Source organism: Typha latifolia, chromosome 14 (assembly GCF_019914945.1).
Source record: "Typha latifolia isolate L0001 chromosome 14, TyphaL0001v2, whole genome shotgun sequence".
Taxonomy (NCBI): domain Eukaryota; kingdom Viridiplantae; phylum Streptophyta; class Magnoliopsida; order Poales; family Typhaceae; genus Typha; species Typha latifolia.
This window is the reverse complement of record NC_133099.1, coordinates 4,571,440-4,592,684: the sequence shown is the minus strand read 5'-3', so window position 1 is coordinate 4,592,684 and position 21,245 is coordinate 4,571,440. Positions and strand designations below refer to the sequence as shown.

Sequence of the window (21,245 nt, the reverse complement as noted above, 5' to 3'; positions counted from 1 at the left end):
GACTTCTTAACAATTTTAAAATATCTATATAAGCTGTTGAACCACAAAATAACTTATATTTAATAGTATTTGATCAAACTAGCTCTATTCGAAATTTTATTTACTAATATAGATTGGCACTTAATTTATCACTAAAATGGGTCTATTTTACTATAGCTTTACACAAAAATATTGAATTCATAAGCATTTTATTTCTAAAGTAAAAACTGCTATCAAGATAAGTGTTTTTATATAAAAGTAAAAGTTTTAATTTAGTAGCTAAAATATTAATTTAAATTGATTCCTACAAATAAAACATTAAAATGCTTAGTGCTGAATAAAAATGTCAAACTAATGTTGATATAAACATAAGTTAGGATTACAGTAAAATAAACCTCCTAAGGAAAAAGTTATGAGGGCAATCTGTTTTGATAATAATATTTGGAACAGGGCTAGTTTAGTCAATCACTGTAATAAAACTATTCCTACTTTATTTAATCATAAGATGTGCTTTCATGCACCTAGAGACAGGAGTTGCATTTAATAGTCAATAGACATTAAAACTATAGACAAATTATAATTTACTCTCTTATCATTTGGCCCATTTTTAATTTATCCCCGCTTAAAAGATTTAATTAACTCTACAAAAAAATATAGTCTAATTTGAGATAATACGAATAGTTTGGTTATTGCATAGTTTATGGTGAAAAAAATTGAATCATTGTTAATTTTGGGTGAAAATTCCAACCATTGTAATTTAGTTTAGATCAAAAGAGTTAAGTTCATATATTTAAAGTATATGAAAGTAAGTAAAAAATCAAATCAAACCAAAAGAGGTAAACTATAATTTGCTCAAATATTTTTATTAGAATTATAACATTGAGTTTCTAGCTCATCGTAAGTGTGTAAATCAGCCAAGCCTAAGCGAGTCGATTCTAGCTCACACTTGGGTCGAAATTAGTTTCAAGCCCTACTTTGATGTTTAGGCTCGACTCAATTCAACTCGAGTCGAGCCAGATTGAGCCCAAGTTTAATTAGAGGAGGAGGTGGCGGTGAAGAGATGGTGGTAAAGAAGTCTAACATCAGGATCTTCAATTTCTACCTCAAACTAATATTTAGAAAGCTAACCAATCAAACCAAATACTCTAAACCCACCAACTCATAAACACCGGCCAAAGAGATCAATAAGTCGCAAGTCCAAATTGCACGTCTTTGAAGCCTCAAGGTGGATAGGTTGATCAATGATACCAGATCCTCCATGGAACCCTTGACTTTCTTCTCGAAAGTTGTAGGATATTTTGTTAATAATATAAAAAAGCATGCATAAAAGGGTAAGTACTTAAACGGTAGGTAATCCGTGAAAATTTAAGTTTCCCTCTAAAAATTTGGTAAGCTCTCTCAAGGAAAATTATGAATTCTTTGGTTTAGTGCAACTTTACTTTAGAATGAAGAGTGGTGGATTGCATCTCCTATTTAAGGAGATGTGGTCATATACTTCATGTCAAAGCTATTTTGAGAGTCTCATAATTAAACAATTAAATAATTATATATATATAATTAAAAGAAAAAAATAGAGGGCGCTTGAACAGTAATAAAAGTGTTCGAACACAAAATAGAAAACTCCTTCAGGAAATATTTGAACGAGTTTTCGGGTGTTAGCATACCCACCGTAAAAACTTTTTTTCCTCGTCTAAAAAAATAATCTAATTACTCGAAATGAGAAAAGATATTTATTCCTAATAAATACATATCTAAAACCCTTTAAATAGAAGGCGAGAAAGCATCTTAAATATAACAACAATCCAACACTCTCATCTTTTCTTCTTTCTTCTTTAATAATTGATTTCAAATTTTATTTTTTATCTTTAGTATTCATAACTGGTTCCTAAATTTATTTAAAACTTAAAAAATAAAAGCATTATATCCAATTTTCAAAAGTCCATTTATACTTAGCTCAGTGAATTACTATTTAAAAGGAACTACAAACATCTCATCTTTTCAACTCAAATTTTAATTTGATTCCTCCGTTCTTCACAAAATCTCCCACCACCTTTGATACAATTTGATTAAGACGTGGTGGAATACTGGCATGTTGACTATAATAAAGTATTATGAACAAACATAAGAATTCTCTTTGGAAAAAAAATAAAATAAAAGATATTATGATTGTTTGTTTAAATACTTATAATGGCATTCTATCACATTAAATAAGAAACATTGGAGGCTCATAGATATTAAAAAAAATAATTCCCTAAATTAAAATCGATTTAAAACATTATTATATCGAGTCAAAGTTTCAATCCCTAAAATGGACGAGTAGTAGTTGGGAAAAGGATTAGGTACGTTGCTTTCACCATCTTACCATTTGATGCTACTGTGTATACCAACCCTCCTAAGAAACATATCAATCTAAGTCATACATATACAATATTCTGATAGAAATTCACCAAACAATCCGAATGGTCATGGAAAATTTCTGACCACTGGACTTCAATGATCACCCAATGCTCTAAAAACACTGTAACTTTGATGTCAATGGATTGTGCTCCAATAGTTTAAATAGAGGCTCATGTCATATGATATCAGCATATCTTGTCCGATTGCTTTCATATGATTATGTAAGACGTGTTTAACGAAGTCAAGAAATGTTTCAATTTCCATATGAGTTTTTGACCAAACTAGAAGCCTTTTTTATTTATTATTAAATAGGATTTAATTTCATTGTAGTTTTAATAAAATGTTAAATTAATTAATATTTTAAAAAATACTAATCAGTTTAACGTTTTTATCGCCAAGCAATTTTTTTCTTAATTGTTGAAAAATTAAGTTAAAGAGATTTATATACATAAAACGCTAATCAGTTCAGCTTTTTATGACCAACATTTTTGCTTAGAGATAAAATATTGATTAATTCGGCATTTGTATTAGAACTATAGTAAATTAGAACCCATTTAATAATAAATTTTAAAAATAATTTATTTTAATTAAAAAAATTAGAATAGAACTAGTTAGGTCAAAAACCCTTTCCGTATAGAGATGGAACTTCTAGGCAAAGGCTGATACGTCAATTAAGATGTCCTCTATAAGTTTATGTCTACAAATTGAAGACTTATTTATGACATAAAGCGTAGAAGAGTAATATGCAATTTAAGATGCCATCCATCTGTGAGATCATCATCTGTATTACTTGAAACCCCCTATTCACAAGTGTAGAACCATTCTAATTGCGTATATCGTACATTAAGTGCATAACTCTTATTATCTAGCAATTATTCAAGCATAATCCCTTCATCTAGGATGAAACGAATAGGATAATTTCTGGTCCAACCTGATTACATATCCAATCCAAATTTAATTCGGATTCAAAATCCAGATGCAGATTTTGACAATTTTGCAAATGTAGAATTCAAGTATAACAAAAGATATTCGCATAAAGATGATTTAAATACAGATATTCGGATATCCGCCGATAAAACTAGCAGAATTAAATTATATTGCCATGACCCATAATGCAATCATAATTCTGAAGCCCTCTTCTTTTACCGAATTTTATTCCAAAATGGACTTTGCAGCCATTTTCAATTCACCAACTTGCTAGTCAAAGTGTAACCTTTAGACTGTTAGCCTTGTTTGTTAAACTTCTAAACTGGTTCAATAACTAAATATTTTTTTAATCTTTTTTTACATCTAATCAAATTTACTCTCTAAAATAATTTAAGACTAACAAATCCGAGTTCGGGGCTTAGCCATAAACCACTGATAAGTTTCAGTGATTCCTTAAAAAACATTGCTAGGTTTATATAGCTTTAAGCAAGCCTATTTTTGGCATTGCATATCATCATTTAATTAGTGACATATTTCATCAACTACCAACTAGTGTCACAATCCAACCAATATGGTGACTCTTCAGCTGACAGACAAAGTTGGGGTCGTGTGAACAGTAAAAATATGAGAGCAAAGGACCCCTGTATCCTTGTGCCATTTCAATATGCTGACACTTCCAGGCACTCCATTAGGGAGGAAATATGCAAGCAAATAACAATTTGGAAGGGGCTTGCATATAAATAAAGGATTTTAGATCGGTATATGCATAGATATTAATTTGGAGGGTCTGGCACACGTAGATAATGATTTGAGAAGATATACATGCAACAAAAGCTATTATTTTAACAAACTTTGATCAAATAACATTAATCCAAAAAGTCACCAAGTAATAGATCTTTATGTGCAAATGAACAATGCAGTATGCAGGGAAACTAGCAAATGTTTACCAGAGACAACAACATTAAGTACAACCAATCAAACAAACTTTATTTTCCTAGATGCGGTATCTTAATATAGATGCATCTCCTAATACACATGCGTCTCCTAACACAGAACCAAATGGCTTTCATCTAGATATATAAAGTGCAATATAAAATCTAATTATTAGTTTATGAATCTCATGAAATACTATTTTCAAGAGATAAATTGGGCTCATCTGTTGCATTTTGACTTCCACCTGGAGTCAAAACACATTCTCTTAACCTTAATAAAAAAAATAAAAAATAAAAGACTTTTGTTTATATTAAATTTTTTTATCTAACACTATATATAATGTATCTTGAAACACATGAAATCAAATGATACCTTAGTATCTTTGGTATGCCTCAGATGGTGATCTTTGGAGAAATCATAACACATTTTAGAGAGCTCTCTATCTCACCATTTTTCACAAGATTAATTTGAAGAAATTCTAGATTTGAGCATATTTGTGTCAGCGAGATCCATGAAAAACTCTAATCACCAATTCAAAAGTTATCAATACCAGCCCTAGGCATCAGTTAAAAGATAATCTGGTGTTACTAAATCTGCCACCATCAATGTATTTGCAATCCATCAGTTGCTTTTTGAAACTTCATAAAAAGCTTAAAAGATATATTAGATAGGACTGAGCAATTTGACAATCATAAGCTTGTTGCAGTTCAGTAGCTCCTATATTTTCTGCGGGCCTGCTAAAATGACAAATTTATCAGAAGAACAAAGAACAGATTTCATTCCTTACAGATTTGAAGTAAATCTAATTTTTATTCCACCATAGAACACTATGCTACAAAGACTCAAGCTGTGGAGTAAACTATTTTCTTAACAAGATTGTCATATAACACCTCAGCAAATATATTGTTTCTACTGCCACAGATCTTTTCTTCAGCTTAAGCATTCACAGTTATATTCAGTTATTAAATAGGTGATTAATGTCTTCCACAAGAATAGCTATCTGATCAAGCACTATCTCGGTCTGATTTGCAATGACCTTATATATTTTAGTTGCTTCTGGAAAATTCATTATAATTTGTTTACTGCAAAGGCCACTCCAAAGTAACCTCAAAAATAGTTTTATACTATTGAAGCTGTCCCCAAGGAACCCTTTTTCTAGTCTAAAATACAGAAGAATGGCCTATTCCATGACTCAACAGCATGTAAAAGGAGTAAAATCACAGCATTTTATTTACCGTAACTGATCCAGTGTTGATCACAAACTCAAGTCACAAAAGTAACAAGTTAAGATAACTAACCTATTGGAAAATTTTCAACCGAGACAAACAGTTACTTCCTTTGTTGCTTCTTCCTTTTTGTGGATACTTAGAAATCAAGCCAAAGTTGCACACAAGAACCTTTTTATCGATGAGTAGATTTAGTTCCCACGATGTAAGATCACATGATGCCTTCAGAGAGACTATACAACTTAAACCTTACTTCACATCAACTCAAGAGCACTCAAAAACAGATTAGCGGCTCCAAAAAGGAAGCGAGCAAAATAACAAAACATCCCTATTAACATTAATATTTATAGCCGATCATACCTCTGCACAACATTCAACTCTTCATTTTCTCACCCTGGAGGTACTTGATGACCCCGTATGCAACCGTACCACAGACAAACAATACTACAGTTGGAGTGAAGGATGGATAAAGATATTTAACGAAAAAATTATCCCACTCCTCTGGCAAGAAGCCTGCACCAGTGAAAACATAGGGTTATGCAAACCAAATATACATCATGCACAGTAGGATCTTCTTCAGTAGGGTGAAAATCAGAATCTTGTGACTCTATTGTAAGTCCTTTTCAAGTTAACCAAGCTAATAAAAAGTTGGAAACTAAGGAGATAAGCGCTTATGTTGCATGTAGGGGCTGTGATATTCTAGTTACTCAGTGACAGGATAAACTGCAGGACCAATATGATAGACTTGCATAGAAGACCTGCCATATGATTACAAAACAGTATATTTTTCCTCGCTAGGAACTAACAGATGCCTTGATCCATAAAGAGGCCTCCGTTATTTCACAATACACTTGCATTAGAAGAGCTGTCAGCATTCAGAAAAGGTGCCTTAGCAGTGCACCATTACTCAAAATACTAGAAACCTGATGGATTATAGATCCTTTTTATTACTTGCTTGTGAATATTGTATCAATAAAAGTCCTGGAATGCTCGTACCCTTCCATAATCCTTCATCATAGAATTAGCAATAGTATCAAACCTCTTACATTATTAGCTAGCTCCTCCAGTCTCCAACATGATATTTTACAACAGATTATAAAAATGTTGAGAATCAATTTATGTTATAACTTAGTTTAACTACTCTGCAAGGCATTCAGAATTGGTGCTCATTTGCAGTATTAGGTGGCACCAGTTCTGCTCAAACGAAGCAACTATAGAGTACAGAGATTCCATGAAAAGGCTAGATGAATATCAGAATATGCTATATAGTCAATGAGAATAGGTAGGATGAAGTGTTAGCATAAAAAAACATGAGAAATTTTAGGCAACAGCGAGCTATATAGTCACTGAGAATAGATATGATAAAGTGTTAAGCATAAAAATGAAACATGACAAATTTTAGGCAATAGCAAGATAGCCCAAACTTTAACCTCTCAGATCAGCAAAAGCAACTTAAATCAAGGTTTGTAGTTTAGATCGATCCCGATCCCGATCCCGATCCCGATTAGCCAGATTGGGATCAGTCACATTGACTAAATTGGGCTTTCAAATATTTGGTTTATTGATGTCTCCAGTTACCTTTTTTTAAATTTTTAACTCTCTTTCTCTCTCACATATACACACACTCTCTTCCTACCCTTTATATTTCATCGAGCTCATCCAACGACTGATTCAACGAGTTCCTCCAGCAACTCCATACTCTTGTGAACTCGTATGAGTGTTTTTTTATCTTTTGTTTCTTGTTTTATTTTTTTATTTTTTCATTTCTCCTCTTCCTCTTTCTCCCCTGTATTTAACTCCTTTCTCTCTCCCTCTCTTACAAATAACAAAGAAAAGAGATTTCTCTTCATCTCACTTCCGCAGCAATAATTACGAGCACATAAATTTATAAAATCCAACTCAAAATTCATCATAGTTTTGAGTAAATGAGTGTTTGCTTTTTTTTTTGTTTTTAAGCTTCATATGTGAGTATTTTTTTTCTTATTTTCTACCATTTTTATTAAATTTTTAGAAATTTTTATGCATTTTAAAATAATTTCTAGAATATTTACATAATTTAAAATAATTTGATATCATATAGCGATTACGGACGACTAATACGGCCGATACATATCGGACTATTGGACGACCGATCCCGACACTCAAAACTTTCACTTATATGACGTAGTCATATCTTTAATCAGGTTCTCTGCTAAAATAGAATTTCTTGCTTTTGTTATTTCTAACTTGAAGGTCATTATGCTTTTTGTCACTTTTTTATGTCCACATATTTGAATTTAAAGCATCTCAATTCTGAGTTAAATATATTCCTACAGTTTAGTTATCCTTATTCCTTACTTCATCAGAATTATTCCATTTTATTTCATAAAGAACTGTGGAAGTAAATGATTAAGAGCTTAATAAACTTAAGCCAGGTCCCATATTACATTGGTAACAAAAGTAGCAGAAACCTAAGGTACTTATGTGCAAAGCATGAATTTTCCTGCAGAAATGGCAGGTGCCATGCATGTGCCTGCAGCATCCTCATGCTTTTAGTGGTTCTCTAATTTGAAATCCAATGCAAGAAGGATATTGATAGGTAAGCATGTAAAATCTTGAAACATTATCTATTTCATAAAAGGAACCTATCAAGAGCTATTTCAGGTGTCAAACAATCAGAGCAAGAAATCCTTATAATAAGTTTAAAGCAAGAAAACTCAATTTGGTGCTGCCTTATCAAGGAAATTGGGGAACAGAATTGGTAGACTTCATGGTTGATGTGATAAATAATGGGACTCAAGAATGTTCCAAAGATCCAGGAATCTACAAATGATTCATTGTCATCATTACCATTACCCAAGTGTCATTTGCTTTTCTTTTTCTATGAATATGGGCTCAAATATTTAGTAGAAATGAGAGATGAGAGGTACTAAACAGTCTAAACTTCGACATAAAGATCAAACAATTCCCAGATGCTGATCCTAGTGTCAACCCTCTAGAAGTTGGTACTAGGTTCAAGAAATAGTGAAGTTGGGTCTACTGAAATGTATAAGAGGAATGATAGACATTAGACAAGAAAGCGAACCTTACTCACAATATAACCTACTCTAAGTAGAGGAAGTCTTCAAACTGTCCTAATTCCTAAACAAAACATCAATCACTATATGGGGGAAAACATGACAACTTAGTAAATGGTTACATTCATCTATGGCACACATATAAGATCAGAGTCAGATGAAACATAGCCAGAAGTAAGTAAAACTCCTGCAGAGTCAGATGAAACATAGCCGGAAGTAAGTAAAACTCCTGCAGAGAGAAAATTTTGTATCACCATTTTTATCAGCAAAAAAGGATGCACTTCAAATTTTAAGCACAATGGAGTGCTACAAGGTTGGCCATTGCACGATTCTCAATTTCAGACATTGTTTTGGAAGTTTTGATCAAGATTGGCTTCCTAGTTTCTCTTCGGTGTTAAGGAAGAAGAGAAATCTTTCTCAGGATGTGCAATTATTGTTTTCCAAGGTAGGTTGTTTTACCACTATATTTCACAATTTCACCGGAATAGAGATGTTTTTACCACTTCCTCTAAAACCGCCCAAACTCCAACAGCTACACCCTCTTCAAATCACAAAGCCTTCAGTATATCTATAGGAATTTCTAGAGCTGCAGATTAAAGAGCCTCATAAAGCTATAAACTAGTCTACACCAGAACTTTTAGGACTGCACTCATGTAATTGGAGAAATTAGAACTACAAATTAATTGATTTCTAAGGATCCGGGGTTTCCAAATGGAGTGTTAATTACGATCGAGTGTAAGTTCATCCTAAGATGATAATGTAATCAAAGGAATATCATTATTGTCAACTTTGAAAATTTGTAGGAGCTTAAAAACCGGAACCTTTCTAAAGTCTCCATTATATACAATCAAATTTCATCACGCCCGCACGAATCGAACATCAAGAAACAATGAAATCGAACATCAAGAAACAATGAAATCGAACACAAGTACCAAAACCTAAACGCCCAATGGATCAGGACTTAGAATCCTACCTGATGCGGCCAAGGCGATGCCTTCGACGAGGATAAGAATTCCGAGCCCCAACCAAGTGAGAAGGAACGCGCTCTCGTTAACACCCTGCTGCTGCTGCTGCTGCTCTTCTTCTTTATCCTTCGAGTAGAGAACCGAAGGCCTCTGGATTGGCGACCTTCGTATCACCGAACCCTTCTCCTTTCCCCCTCGCTTCTTCTTCGATTCGACCGCTACTCCTTTGCCGAAACCGGTAGCCTTCCCACTGGCGCTCTTCGGAGGCGGATCCCCGGCGGCGGAGGATGAGTTCTCGCCTTCTCCAGCGTCCGGCGACGCCGCCCTGGGTATGAGAGAGAGTGCTCGAAGGGACGTGGAGGAGAGAGAGAGGAGAGGGAGAAGTGGGGAGAGGAGATGGTAGGATCTCTTCAGAGTGGATATAGGAGGGTGAGATGGGTGGTGGATTCGAAGATGAAGAAGAGACGAGGGGACTTCCATTTTTTTTTCCCCGCTGATCAGCTTATCCTTCTCTCTGTCTCGCCTCACTGCCTCGGATGAGTGGAAATCCGTGCTCAGTGCTCATGCGCCAAGGAGGAGGAGGTAATTTTACCAACGAGAAATTTCTCAGAGCACCAAACAACCGTCCCCAGACTCCAATGCATAAGGATGATGCCAAGTACGCAACATAGGGAGTTTTAGACCAAACTAACGCTGTTCTAATTTTTTTTAGGGTTAATTATGCTGACAATTTATGTACTGTACCTAATTTTTACAGAGAACTCCTAAATTTTTTTAGGTTATAATGTCATTCCTAAATTTTGGGGCAAAGTGAAATAGATAACGACGATGACAAAAAATGCGTAATGACCAACTATACCCTTAATAAATTTTTGTCATCAATTTATCCAGCAAAAATATAATTTATAAAATTACCTAAATACCCTCAACTAACTTAAAAAAGTTTCTAAAATAAATTACCCCACTACCACTCCTCATCTCAAACCCATTACCTATTGCTTATCTCCCCATCTTCCCTCCCTTGCCTCACCGTCGGCAACATCAGCGCCGACCGCAACAGATGAGATCTTCTCTAAGGACAGCGATGGCGGTGGCGCATAAGCGGGAGGGCGACGACAGCGAGCTTGTCGTCGCCTCCCCGTCCCATGCGGTGCGGCCCCTGTGCCACTCCCTCCACAGCGATCTTGTTGCAGTAGAGACCTACCGGCACCCTCGCTCGTGGGGGCGATGGGCCTCGCCATTGGCGGTAGCGTTAACGGGGAAGGGCCACAATCTGGTCAAGACAAGCCCATCGGGCGTCAAGGAACATCCATTCTCTCCACTTGTTTCTACCTTTCCAAGCGTTGGGCAGGAAAGACGGAGAGGCAAGGTGGGCACCATTGGTGCTGGGATCTAACGACGGAGGCAACCCGGATTGGGTCCCCGCGGAAAACTGACGGTGGATCTCGGATCGAAAGAGTGGTATATGCATCATATGCAGTTGCATTTGATATCATAGCATGATCATAGTCGGTATGCATCATATGCGTTATATTTGAGTGAGAGTTATGATGATTGTATGACATGAAGATTGTTTATACATTGTCGAGAATTATATACTTTGATTAATTATGATATGATATCTACATTTTCATTTATACATTATTGATGATACATTTTTATACTCATTCATGACATAATGCTTCTATGTGATTCATATTATCTAGTACATGATTTACTCTCTATTTGACACATCACTAATTCAGGGTAAGATCTATTCACTGAGCCTTTAGCTTATGACTCTCTTTATTTCTTTTCTAACCCCCCCCCCCTAAAGATATTATGGTACGTGATAAAGACTTGAGATATCCTGAGAAAATATTTTAGAGCAAAGATGATGTGAGCTATAGACGTGAGATGGTATAGAAAATAATTTATCTAGATATTGAGTTGTACCATTATTTGATATTTGTATTCCATTGTATAGACGATGATTTGTATAATATAGATCGAATTATAATATACTCGTGTATTAGTGATTTTAGTTGTATATTGATAATTTGTCGTGGTCTGTGTAGGTCCTAGCAAATTATGTAGCTGTCTAGTATGATTATTATAGATGTAGATATGGATATGTTAGCAAGTTTAATTTAATGATGTCATGATTTATAGTATGATGGATTATGTGAGCATAGGTGTATCAATGCGCGACGGGCCTCGCCTGTCCTATCACGTGCACCGCGCATGTAGTGTGAGCGCATGGGCGAGCACGTGCCCGTGCCAAACGAGGGCATTATAGATGGTCCACGCCGCGGCGGATCTCGAATGAGCCGCCACGGAGGACCACTACGTGGTCTTGAGGCCCTTTTGGCTATAGGGAAAGAGGCAGTGGGCTAAGGAGGGATGGGAAGTGGTTGTCGGCGAGGAGTTATTTGGCCAAATGAAATAGAAGGAAAGAGGAGAGTGGAAGGTATTTTGGTCCATTACCATTGGGCCAAAATAAAATTAACATCTTTCCCTCCAAATGAGGGCATTCTAGTTATTTTATCTATTATGTATGCCACGTAGGTTAAGTCTATCAATAAGACAGACGGTAGACTAACAGAAGGGTGAAACTGAAATAAATTCAAAGATTAAGGGAGACATTGTAATCTAAAAAAGTTTAGGAGGTCTCCGTGAAAATCAGATATACTTTAGGGGGTGTCAGTGTAATTAACCCTTCTTTTTTATCGAAACAGACTACCCTCAAATTTATTACCAAATGGAGTCTAATTCATTATAGTCCTAATAAAAAAATTGAACTAATTAATATTTTTTCCTTAGGCAAAAATTCTGATTAGTTTAACATTTTTTTTCTGGTCCTAAAACGCTAAACTGATAAGCATTTTATATATATATAAATCTTTAACTTAGTATTTTAGCAATTAAAGCAAAAAATATATCTAACGATAAAAACCTTAATCAGTTAAGTATTTTTATTAGGATTACATTGAATTAGATTTCATTTGATAATAAATTTGAGTGACAATTTATTTTGATAAAAAAAAAAGAGTTTCGGTCAAAAACTAGTTTATAAGTGCCAAAACTGATTTCATTCTGCCATAGTTTTCAAACTATATAATTATATTAATTACTATAATATTTTACTAGTAAATAGATAGACAGCTCTAATATCTACCAATTTTTGACAATTTTTTTCTTTAAGATAATAAAAAATGACTCTTCTAAAATACCTGGCAATTACGAGATTTACATGACACCAACTGTAGCTCTTTAGTAAATAGTTTAAAAATAATAACAAAATAGAAAAAAAATTGCTTGGAATAGTATGTTGATTAAAAAATCGATATATATAGTTCAACGGAAAAAACATAGAGTTTATAAATATGTCGATGTTTTTCCAAATAAAATCTAAATACGAGCGCATGAGAAATCTTCCCCTTAGATTAGCCCTAACCGTAGCTTTTTGGTCTCCTCCTCTTCTTATTTTATTTTGAGATTTTGACCAAACTAATCGTGTTCTCCTTAAACTTATTATCAAATAGGATCTAATTTACTATAGCCATAACAAAAACGTTAAACTAATCAGCGTTTTACCCTAAATAAAAACATTGATCAGTTCGACATTTTTGTCTAGTCATAAATGCTAAATTGATCAACATTATATATATATATATATATATATATATATATATATATATCTTTAACTTAATTTTTTAGCAGTTAAGAAAAAAATTGTTTGGCAATAAAAACGCTGAACTAATTAGCATTTTTATTTGGGCTATAGTGAATTAGACCTCATTTAATAATAAGTTCGAGGGGCAGTCAATTCCATAAAAAAAATAAAAGTCTATTTCAGTAAAAAAAGGGGGAGGGGGATGGTCTAGTATGGTCAAAAACTGGAGAATAAAAGCTTCAATGATGTTAGAGGAATATTATATCAATCTAGAATTTTGAAACATAAATAAGTAAATAGATAGAGATAACGAGGGATTGATGCGAACCGGGTCAGATCGGATCGTATCATGATGACATTGGGCTCGATGGATTGAGCCTATTTATTTTTTAATTAATTCATGCTTATATAAGCCCTTAAGACAAGTCTAGTTAAATCATATAAGTCATTAAGGCAAGTTTAATTATGTCATGTAAACTACTATGACGTTTTCAATTAAGTCATGTAAGCCTCTAAGACAAGTCTTAGTTCGAGTTGTATAAGCCTTTAGAGCTAAATCTAAGTATGACTCATTATATCCGACTCTATATATAGAGGGGCTAGCATTATTAATCTAAGCATCCAAGTATCAAAACATTGAGAATTAATTGAGTTTAGTTAATTTCTTATTATCGCATTTACTATTTTTATCGTAGCCATTAGATTGTTTTTATCTTCATAGGAGTAAATCATAATCGTAGAACCTTTCCAAGCACCAAAACTATAACACCTACCACCATACACATGCTCCTCACATGGATTCTACTCACGTGATTACCATGTGACATGCTGGTCAATGTTTCAACACAATATATAAGCGAAAAGCCCACATTTTCACAAATAAAACAGACAAGAAGCCCATAACACCAAGGCAACAACAAGCGCAAAATACATATCCACAACAAAATATAACAAAGCCTACGTAGGAGCTACAAGCCATTTAGCTTAATTTATACGAGTAAACTAAGAAGAAAAATAAGAATTAGAGTAAGAAAAACTCATCTACTAATCTGAAAAGCCATTTAGCTTAATCAATACGAACTCTAGCTCATCTACTAATCTGAAAATTTTCCACAAGAAGGTGGTGAGCATAAAGCCCAGCAAGTTTCTACTTCTACAGTCTAAAAGTAATGCGATGGATAATTTAATAATAAGTATATATGAATATGCGCATCATGATCAAATCAATGCATTAGTATCTCATACGCAATATATCCTTCTAATGCGCACATGCATTAGCAATCAATAGCCTACCATGCAATCCATTCGAACTATCAAGTCCTCAAACTCGAGATTACACTCCGCTCCGCCTAAAGGCTATGTCAATACCATACCATATAATATGCATTATCTCAGACTACTAAGTTTGTAATATGGGCTCATGCAGAGCTACGCTCGTAGGCCATATCAGTCCTCACACCCGACCATACACATACCCTAAGGGAGGATAGACCTTAGCGTTAAAATCACCAGCCCATCACCCGACGAATAGCATAATCGAATATCCGCCGCTGTAGACTAAGGACCTCACTCGTCCTATCACAAAGGTTAGTATGATAGACCTTACTGGAGTCTTTTCTTATTGTACTAGTTGTTTAATTCCAAAAAATAATAATAAGGTTACTGTAGCTCGCGTTCGAACGCGTGAGGGGGCGTGTTCGAATGCTCTTGCGAATGCCTGCAGGCGTTCACATCGAAAGAGAATGCAAATTATGCGTTTGAACGTGCTCGGTTGTGTTCGAACGCCTGCATATATTTGCATCAACAAATAACGTAATGTGTGCGTACAAATGCAGTCGACCCCGTTCGAATGCGATCGGGGAGAGTCCATTGTTTCTAGAGTTAATAATTATCATTTTGGCTTGTTTGGTTAGCCTGTTTAAGGTGTGGTGACAACTAAAATCATTATGATGAATGAATCTTGATTTCTATCTCCTTCTATCATTTCTACTCTAATCTCCCTTCCCCTTCCTTTAAGCCCTAGCCATACGCCATCTCGACGTCGGTGTCCTTCTAACCTCCCTCATCTTTATCCCCTAAACTCCATAAACTATCCACCCTCATCTCCACTATCATCTCTAACCTTATCATCACCTCCACCCGTCACCACCACCATCACCCCTACTCTTGCGTATTTTCATCCCAGTTTTAGTCTAAATCTACAAAGGGCATAAATACTAAAAACGTAGATTAGGAAGTTACGGATCGACCACCCCTAATTTCGTAATTTTCTAACTATAGGAGAATATCTGAAGAATATTTTCCCTCAGATGCACAGACTATTTTCCTACCACCGATCCAGATATTGAAGTGGACATTCCGTTCTTATCAGTGGTATCAGAGCCCGGCGAACCTCGGACCTCCATTAATGGTGGAGACAAGGAAGGTAGCATCATCAAGGAGATCAATGGAGGGCACACTAACAATGGAAGACTCGACCCATGAAAACCCTAACTGAGAGGTCGATTCCCTTGGTGCGGCCACGGTAGGACTGAGTCAACCGATGTTGGTGGGTGTGAACATGGGATTGGCGGATGAACTTAGGGGCATGTTTCAAACATTACTGCATTCGGTGGATGCAATGCATGAGGGTGTCTTGAGGACTTATAGGAGGCTATCACAAAGCTGCACATGGCCAAAACTGAGGCGAGATGTGAGAATTTTTGTCCGTGCTTGTGAAGTCTGTCAAAGGGCGAAGGCAACCACATTGAGATCGACTGGATTACTTTAGCCTTTACCGATACCGGACCGTGTTTGGGAAGACATTTCTATGGATTTTATAGAAGGTCTTCCGCTGGTACATGGCTATTTAGTTATTTTTTATGATGGTTGACATATTGAACAAGTATGTTGATATGGCTCTGATACCAATTTGATAAGATCTAGAACCAAATATAGGCTATGCTAAGATTCCTTCAAGATCTGAATGTATTATAGGAATCAGTCCATGTAACTGTGGAAAAATATTCTTCAGATATTCGTTGGTAATCATAAAATTACGAAACCAATTGGGTTGGATCCGTAACTTCCTGATCTACAACTTTTTTATTTACAACCTTCATAGATTCGAACTGTAGAAGGGACGAAAATACGGAATAACGTGGGTGATAGTGGTGGTGACGGGTGAAGTGGATGTTATGATTATGGATGGGTATGAAGATGAGGGTGGATTGTGGAATGATTAAGAGAAGTAGACGAAGGAAACAAAGTGGTCGAGATCCCAAAGAAAAGGGGGCTCGACAGGTTGAGGGAGATTAGAAGTTAGGAGAAACCTTGCCAACGGTAGAGGTGGAAGGATGGTGAAGAGGGAGGAGGGAGATTATGGTAGATAGATGATAGAGAGGCAAGAGATCAATATTCCAATAACATAATGAAGTTAGTTGTCATCCACATATTTATAGAGGTTAGCCAACAAGTCCTAAATCAATATGAAACCCTAATTCTAGAGGATTCCCGTTGATTGCATTCGAACGCGCCCGATCGTGTTCGAACGCACTCAAAAAGCCCCTTCTCTGGATTTGCGAACGCGACACAGGCGTTCGAACGCTGGTGTTCACAAGGCATTCATAATCCATTCACAAGAGCGTTCGAATGCGACTTCACCTGCGTTCGAACGCGACCTACAGAAATTTTATTTTAATAAACACCTAATGCAATAAGAAAAGATCCTAACTAAGTGTATCATATGCACACTTTTTCGCATTGTCGCATCTATTTTCAGCCAAGTCGGTGGCTAAAATTTTTGTGAGAGATGTTGCTAGGTTGCATAGCATACCACGCACCATTGTCTCCATCGTGATCATGTATTTGTGAGCAACTTTTAGATGGAGTTTTTTAGATTGCAGGGGACTCAATTGAACCTCAGTTCGGCCTACCATCCATAGACGGACGGCCAAACTGAGGTGGTCAATCGAGGCATTAAGTAGTATTTGCGGTGCTTTGTGTGAGAGATGCCGAGACACTAGTTGGAGTTCTTACCGTGGGCGAAGTGGTCTTACAACACCACTCACCACAGCAATATTGGCATGACTTCGTTCGAAGTGGTGTATTGGCCCACGGCTCTAACATTACGCGCATATAACCTTGTGGCATCGACGGATCGAACGGAGGTGGACTTAGCATTGTTGGATAGAGATGCCACATTGAGGAGGTTGCATACCCATCTTAAACTTGATCGCAGCCACTGGGAGCTAGAGTTTGACATCGGCAGTTGGGTGTTTATGAGGGTGCAACCGTACCAACAGGTGACCTTGCGTCCGATGCGAAACCATAAGTTAGCACATCGCTACTTCAGTCTGTTTCGGGTGTTAAAGCGTATCGGTCCGGTTGCATATCACTTAGAGTTGTCCGAGGGGTCTAGAATATATCCGGTCTTTTATGTTTTATTGCTGAGGGAGCGGATTGGAGATCACCAGGTCGTTGGATCAGTTCTACTTAAGCCATCCGACAAGGCAACATGGGAACTGGAGATGAATATCTTGGAAATTGTGCACATCGATAAAAAATGCAAATCCTGCATTCGAACGCACTCAACCACGTTCGAACGTCTGCGTGCGAATGCCTGCATACGTTCGCATCGACAGAGAACGTAATTTGTACGTTCAAAACGGTCAACCCCGTTCGAATGCGATCGGCGAGAGTCCACTATTTCTAGGGTTAATAATTGTCATTTTGGCCTATTTGGTTAGCCTCTTAAGGTGTGGATGGCAAACCTCAGACCTCCATTAATGGTGGTATTAGAGCCTGGCAAACCTTAGACCTCCATTAATGGTGGAGACAAGGAAGATGGCATCATCAAGGAGATCAATGGAGGGCACACCGACAATGGAAGATTTGACCCACGGAAACCCTAACCGAGAGGTCGATACCCTCGGTGCGGCCACGGTAGGACTAATTCAATTGACGTCCGTGGGTGTGAACATGGGCTTGGCGGAGAACTTCGAGGTATGTTCCAACACACATGTTCATGCCTAATAAATATGCGTAGAATCATGATATGCGAAATATTACCTAATAGCAAAATAATTTACTATGCATGACGTGCAATAATAACCGTTAGAGAAACGTATGCACATGCATGCTATGAATGTGATGATGTCATAAGGTAAGTTAGTTCATTCTCTACACGACTCAGTACCCTCTGAGGATGAACCGCTTTCTTGACACTAGCTGCAACTACGCCATGAGATCATCCTCAGAGGGTACCGAGTCCACCTCGATAAAAATAAATAAATAAAAAAGCATGAGCACAATATTCCTACCACTAATTAGTTAAGTAATCTTATGGACCTTCACTAGAGTCTTGAGTAGGTCTATCTCGTAATTCCTACCTTTATTAATCAGGTAGAGCCGACATAGCTATACCAAGGTCTGACGCGTCATTAAACATAATAAAAAATATTATCATCAAATTATCGTCCAAATCACTATTATCAAAATTTACAGAAGATCGCATAGATAATATTTAATTAATAAGCTTCGTCAAAATAATGCAACTTGCTTAATATCATTTTCCTATATTTATATGTATTAATTCTCCGATAGGAGCAATTAATACAGGATACACCGGACCACCGACTCTTTTGATTATAATAAGCAAAAGTTAATATCCAATTGGAGCTAGTTCCTGATATGTGTTATTTGTAGCGGCACTCTCAGGCCATGGTCTAATTCATTAAAATTAATTTGTAGGATAATTAATAAAGCGAACACAATCTGCTAAAAAAATTATTAAAGATTAGGGCTTAGGTTGACAAGAATAAAAGAATACGATGGCTAGCATAACTTAAAAAGATTATTAAGCCACTAATTGGCTTAGTCATCTCAAGGCCAAGCACAAACCCACAAAATTGGACTGAAGCCTTAAAGGGAACTAGGCCTAAAGGCTTCATGGGTTGGGCCGCAGTCCAAACCCACCACAAATTTGGGCTGGGCTGCATGCAGCCCAAGCACACCCCACCACGGGTTAGGTTGCACCCAGCCCGGCCCAGAACGCGGGCCCCAGGTTGGGCCGCACCCAGCTCGGCCCGGAATGGGGGCCTCGGGCTCGGTCCGCACCCAGCCAAACCCGGCACTCGGGCTGGGCCGCACCGAACCTGATCCCCCTTTCCTTCCTCACCTCGATCGAAAGGAGGGAGGAAGGCTGGCTGCCGACAAACCTAGCCACTGGCAACCCGGTCGACCGTATCGACACGCTCCCTTTGGCAAGCAGAAGCTAGGCGAGGGTGCCGAAGGAAGCCACCGGGGGCATCCTTGCGAAAATAGGAAGCTCACTAGACCGGCGTAGCAAGGCATGAAGGCTGGATTATGGCAAGACCGAGAGGGGAAAGTTTCGAAGAAGAAAAAGGCAAAAACAATTAATTAATTAATTACAGATCTAACTTACCAAGAGGGTGTGGCAGCTCCGGCGCTTCGATCCAAAGGGTCGGCAGTTCCAGCGGCACTCCGACATGACAGGAAGAAGAAAGATAGACAGTGAGCTGGCAGAGAGAAGAAGGAAAAAAGAAAAAGAAAAGAAGGAGAAGAAGAAAACGAGAGAGGGAAGGAAAAAGGGGAAAGGGGCACACATGCTTCTCACATGCGTGCCCTTAAGTCAGCGCACGCGCGCGCCTATTTTTGTTTTATTACACAAACCCTAGACACCACCTTCCTCCAACGAATACCCTACTATATGGCCGTCCGTCACCCTCCTGCGATCGTCATAACGTCGGATATTTACCATTCCGCTCTATTTTGATCTTGCTCCACTATTTTAATTATATCTTTTCATCCAAATATCCAATTCATGTGAAATGAGAGCCATTAGAACTCTATCTCGTGAGGCTACCATCATCTAAATTTTCATAATTTTCTTATATCCGGATTTGTCCAGATCTAGTCCAAAACATTGGTATCAAAGCTAATCCTCCGACCTCCATCCACTTTTCTAAAGATATCTTCTAATCTAGTCATCCGATCTACAGAAAATTGGATTCATTAGAAAGATCTTTTCTATGGCTACCTAAAATTTCATATTGATCCAACTACCAGATCTACCGAGAACTCTCTTGAAAGATCCATACAAATTTCTGTCTAGAAACTAATTTGAATTGGGTCAAACCAGTACGTATCAAATTAGTATCAAAGTCAACATTCCTCAGACAATGGTTAACATGTGATCCAAGATGAACGAGGAAGAAGCGACTATGGAGGATCATAAACTCTTCTCCATTCCTATGGGAGTATCTCCAGCACCTCCTCCGCCACCAGCAACTGTTGACCATGATCCGCTGTGGTAGGCAAAGGCATTTTTTAAAGAATTTTTGGTTGAATCAAAGGAGACTTCTAAAAGGATCGAGAAGGAGGGAGGTGGAGAGAAGATCCAACCGTCGACCAAAACCCCTCCTCTAGTCAAGGAGCCCTTCCATTCCTCCAGGCTGAGCCCGCCGCCGCAGCGACGCCGGAGCAGCCAACAAAGATGGCCTCTCGAGTCTTCTTCCCCACCTACAGTGGGAGCTAAGGCCGAAAACTCTAGATTCCCACCAACAACCATCCAGTCGCTCTCGGCCCCTACCGCCACGTCTAATCTGTTCCTTGGACCAACCGCATCCAAGCCATGGCCTAAACCACCTTCCTCCAATAGCTACCCTACAACATGGTTGTCCACCACCACGATGCCCCGTTCTAACATTGCTTACTATTTTAATTATATATTTTCATCCAGACATCCGATTGACGTGAAATTATAGCCATTAGAATCCTATCTCGTGAGGCTACCACCACCTTAATTTTCTTACCTCTGATTTGATCCAGATATGGTCCGTAACATTGGTATCAAAGTTGATCCTCAGACCTTCATCCACTTTTCTGAAGATATCTTCTAATCTGGCCATTCGATATGCGGAAAATTAGATTCATTAGAAAGAAATTTTCTAGGGCTACAATCTGTCAAAATTTTATATCGATCCAACTACCAAATCTACCGAAAACTCTTTTAAAAAATTCATACAAATTTCTATCCAGAAACTTATTTGAATTGGGCTAAGCCGGTTCGTATCAGGGATTTAATTTTATCTTTTATATTTTAGGA

At 37.2% G+C, this 21,245-nt stretch overlaps 1 protein-coding gene across 1 annotated transcript; it reads right to left on the bottom strand.

Moving 5' to 3' along the window:
• Window positions 1-5,439: 5,439 nt before the first annotated feature.
• Window positions 5,440-10,120, bottom strand: LOC140801426 (protein LPA2). Its single transcript, XM_073156544.1, has 2 exons — window positions 9,492-10,120; window positions 5,440-5,975 (listed from the first exon to the last, which is right to left on the bottom strand). Exons 1-2 carry the CDS (start codon window positions 9,961-9,963, stop codon window positions 5,836-5,838), a joined length of 612 nt encoding a protein of 203 aa, XP_073012645.1. The 5' UTR covers window positions 9,964-10,120; the 3' UTR covers window positions 5,440-5,835.
• Between the last annotated feature and the right edge of the window lie 11,125 nt (window positions 10,121-21,245).

What these genes read in the sequence shown, in the direction of transcription:
- LOC140801426 (XM_073156544.1), bottom strand. Translation starts at nt 9,963, where the DNA reads ATGGAAGTCCCCTCGTCTCTTCTTCATCTTCGAATCCACCACCCATCT. An exon ending in CATCGCCTTGGCCGCATCAG is followed by an intron (nt 5,976 to 9,491) that starts GTAGGATTCTAA and finishes TCACTGGTGCAG; the next exon opens with GCTTCTTGCCAGAGGAGTGG.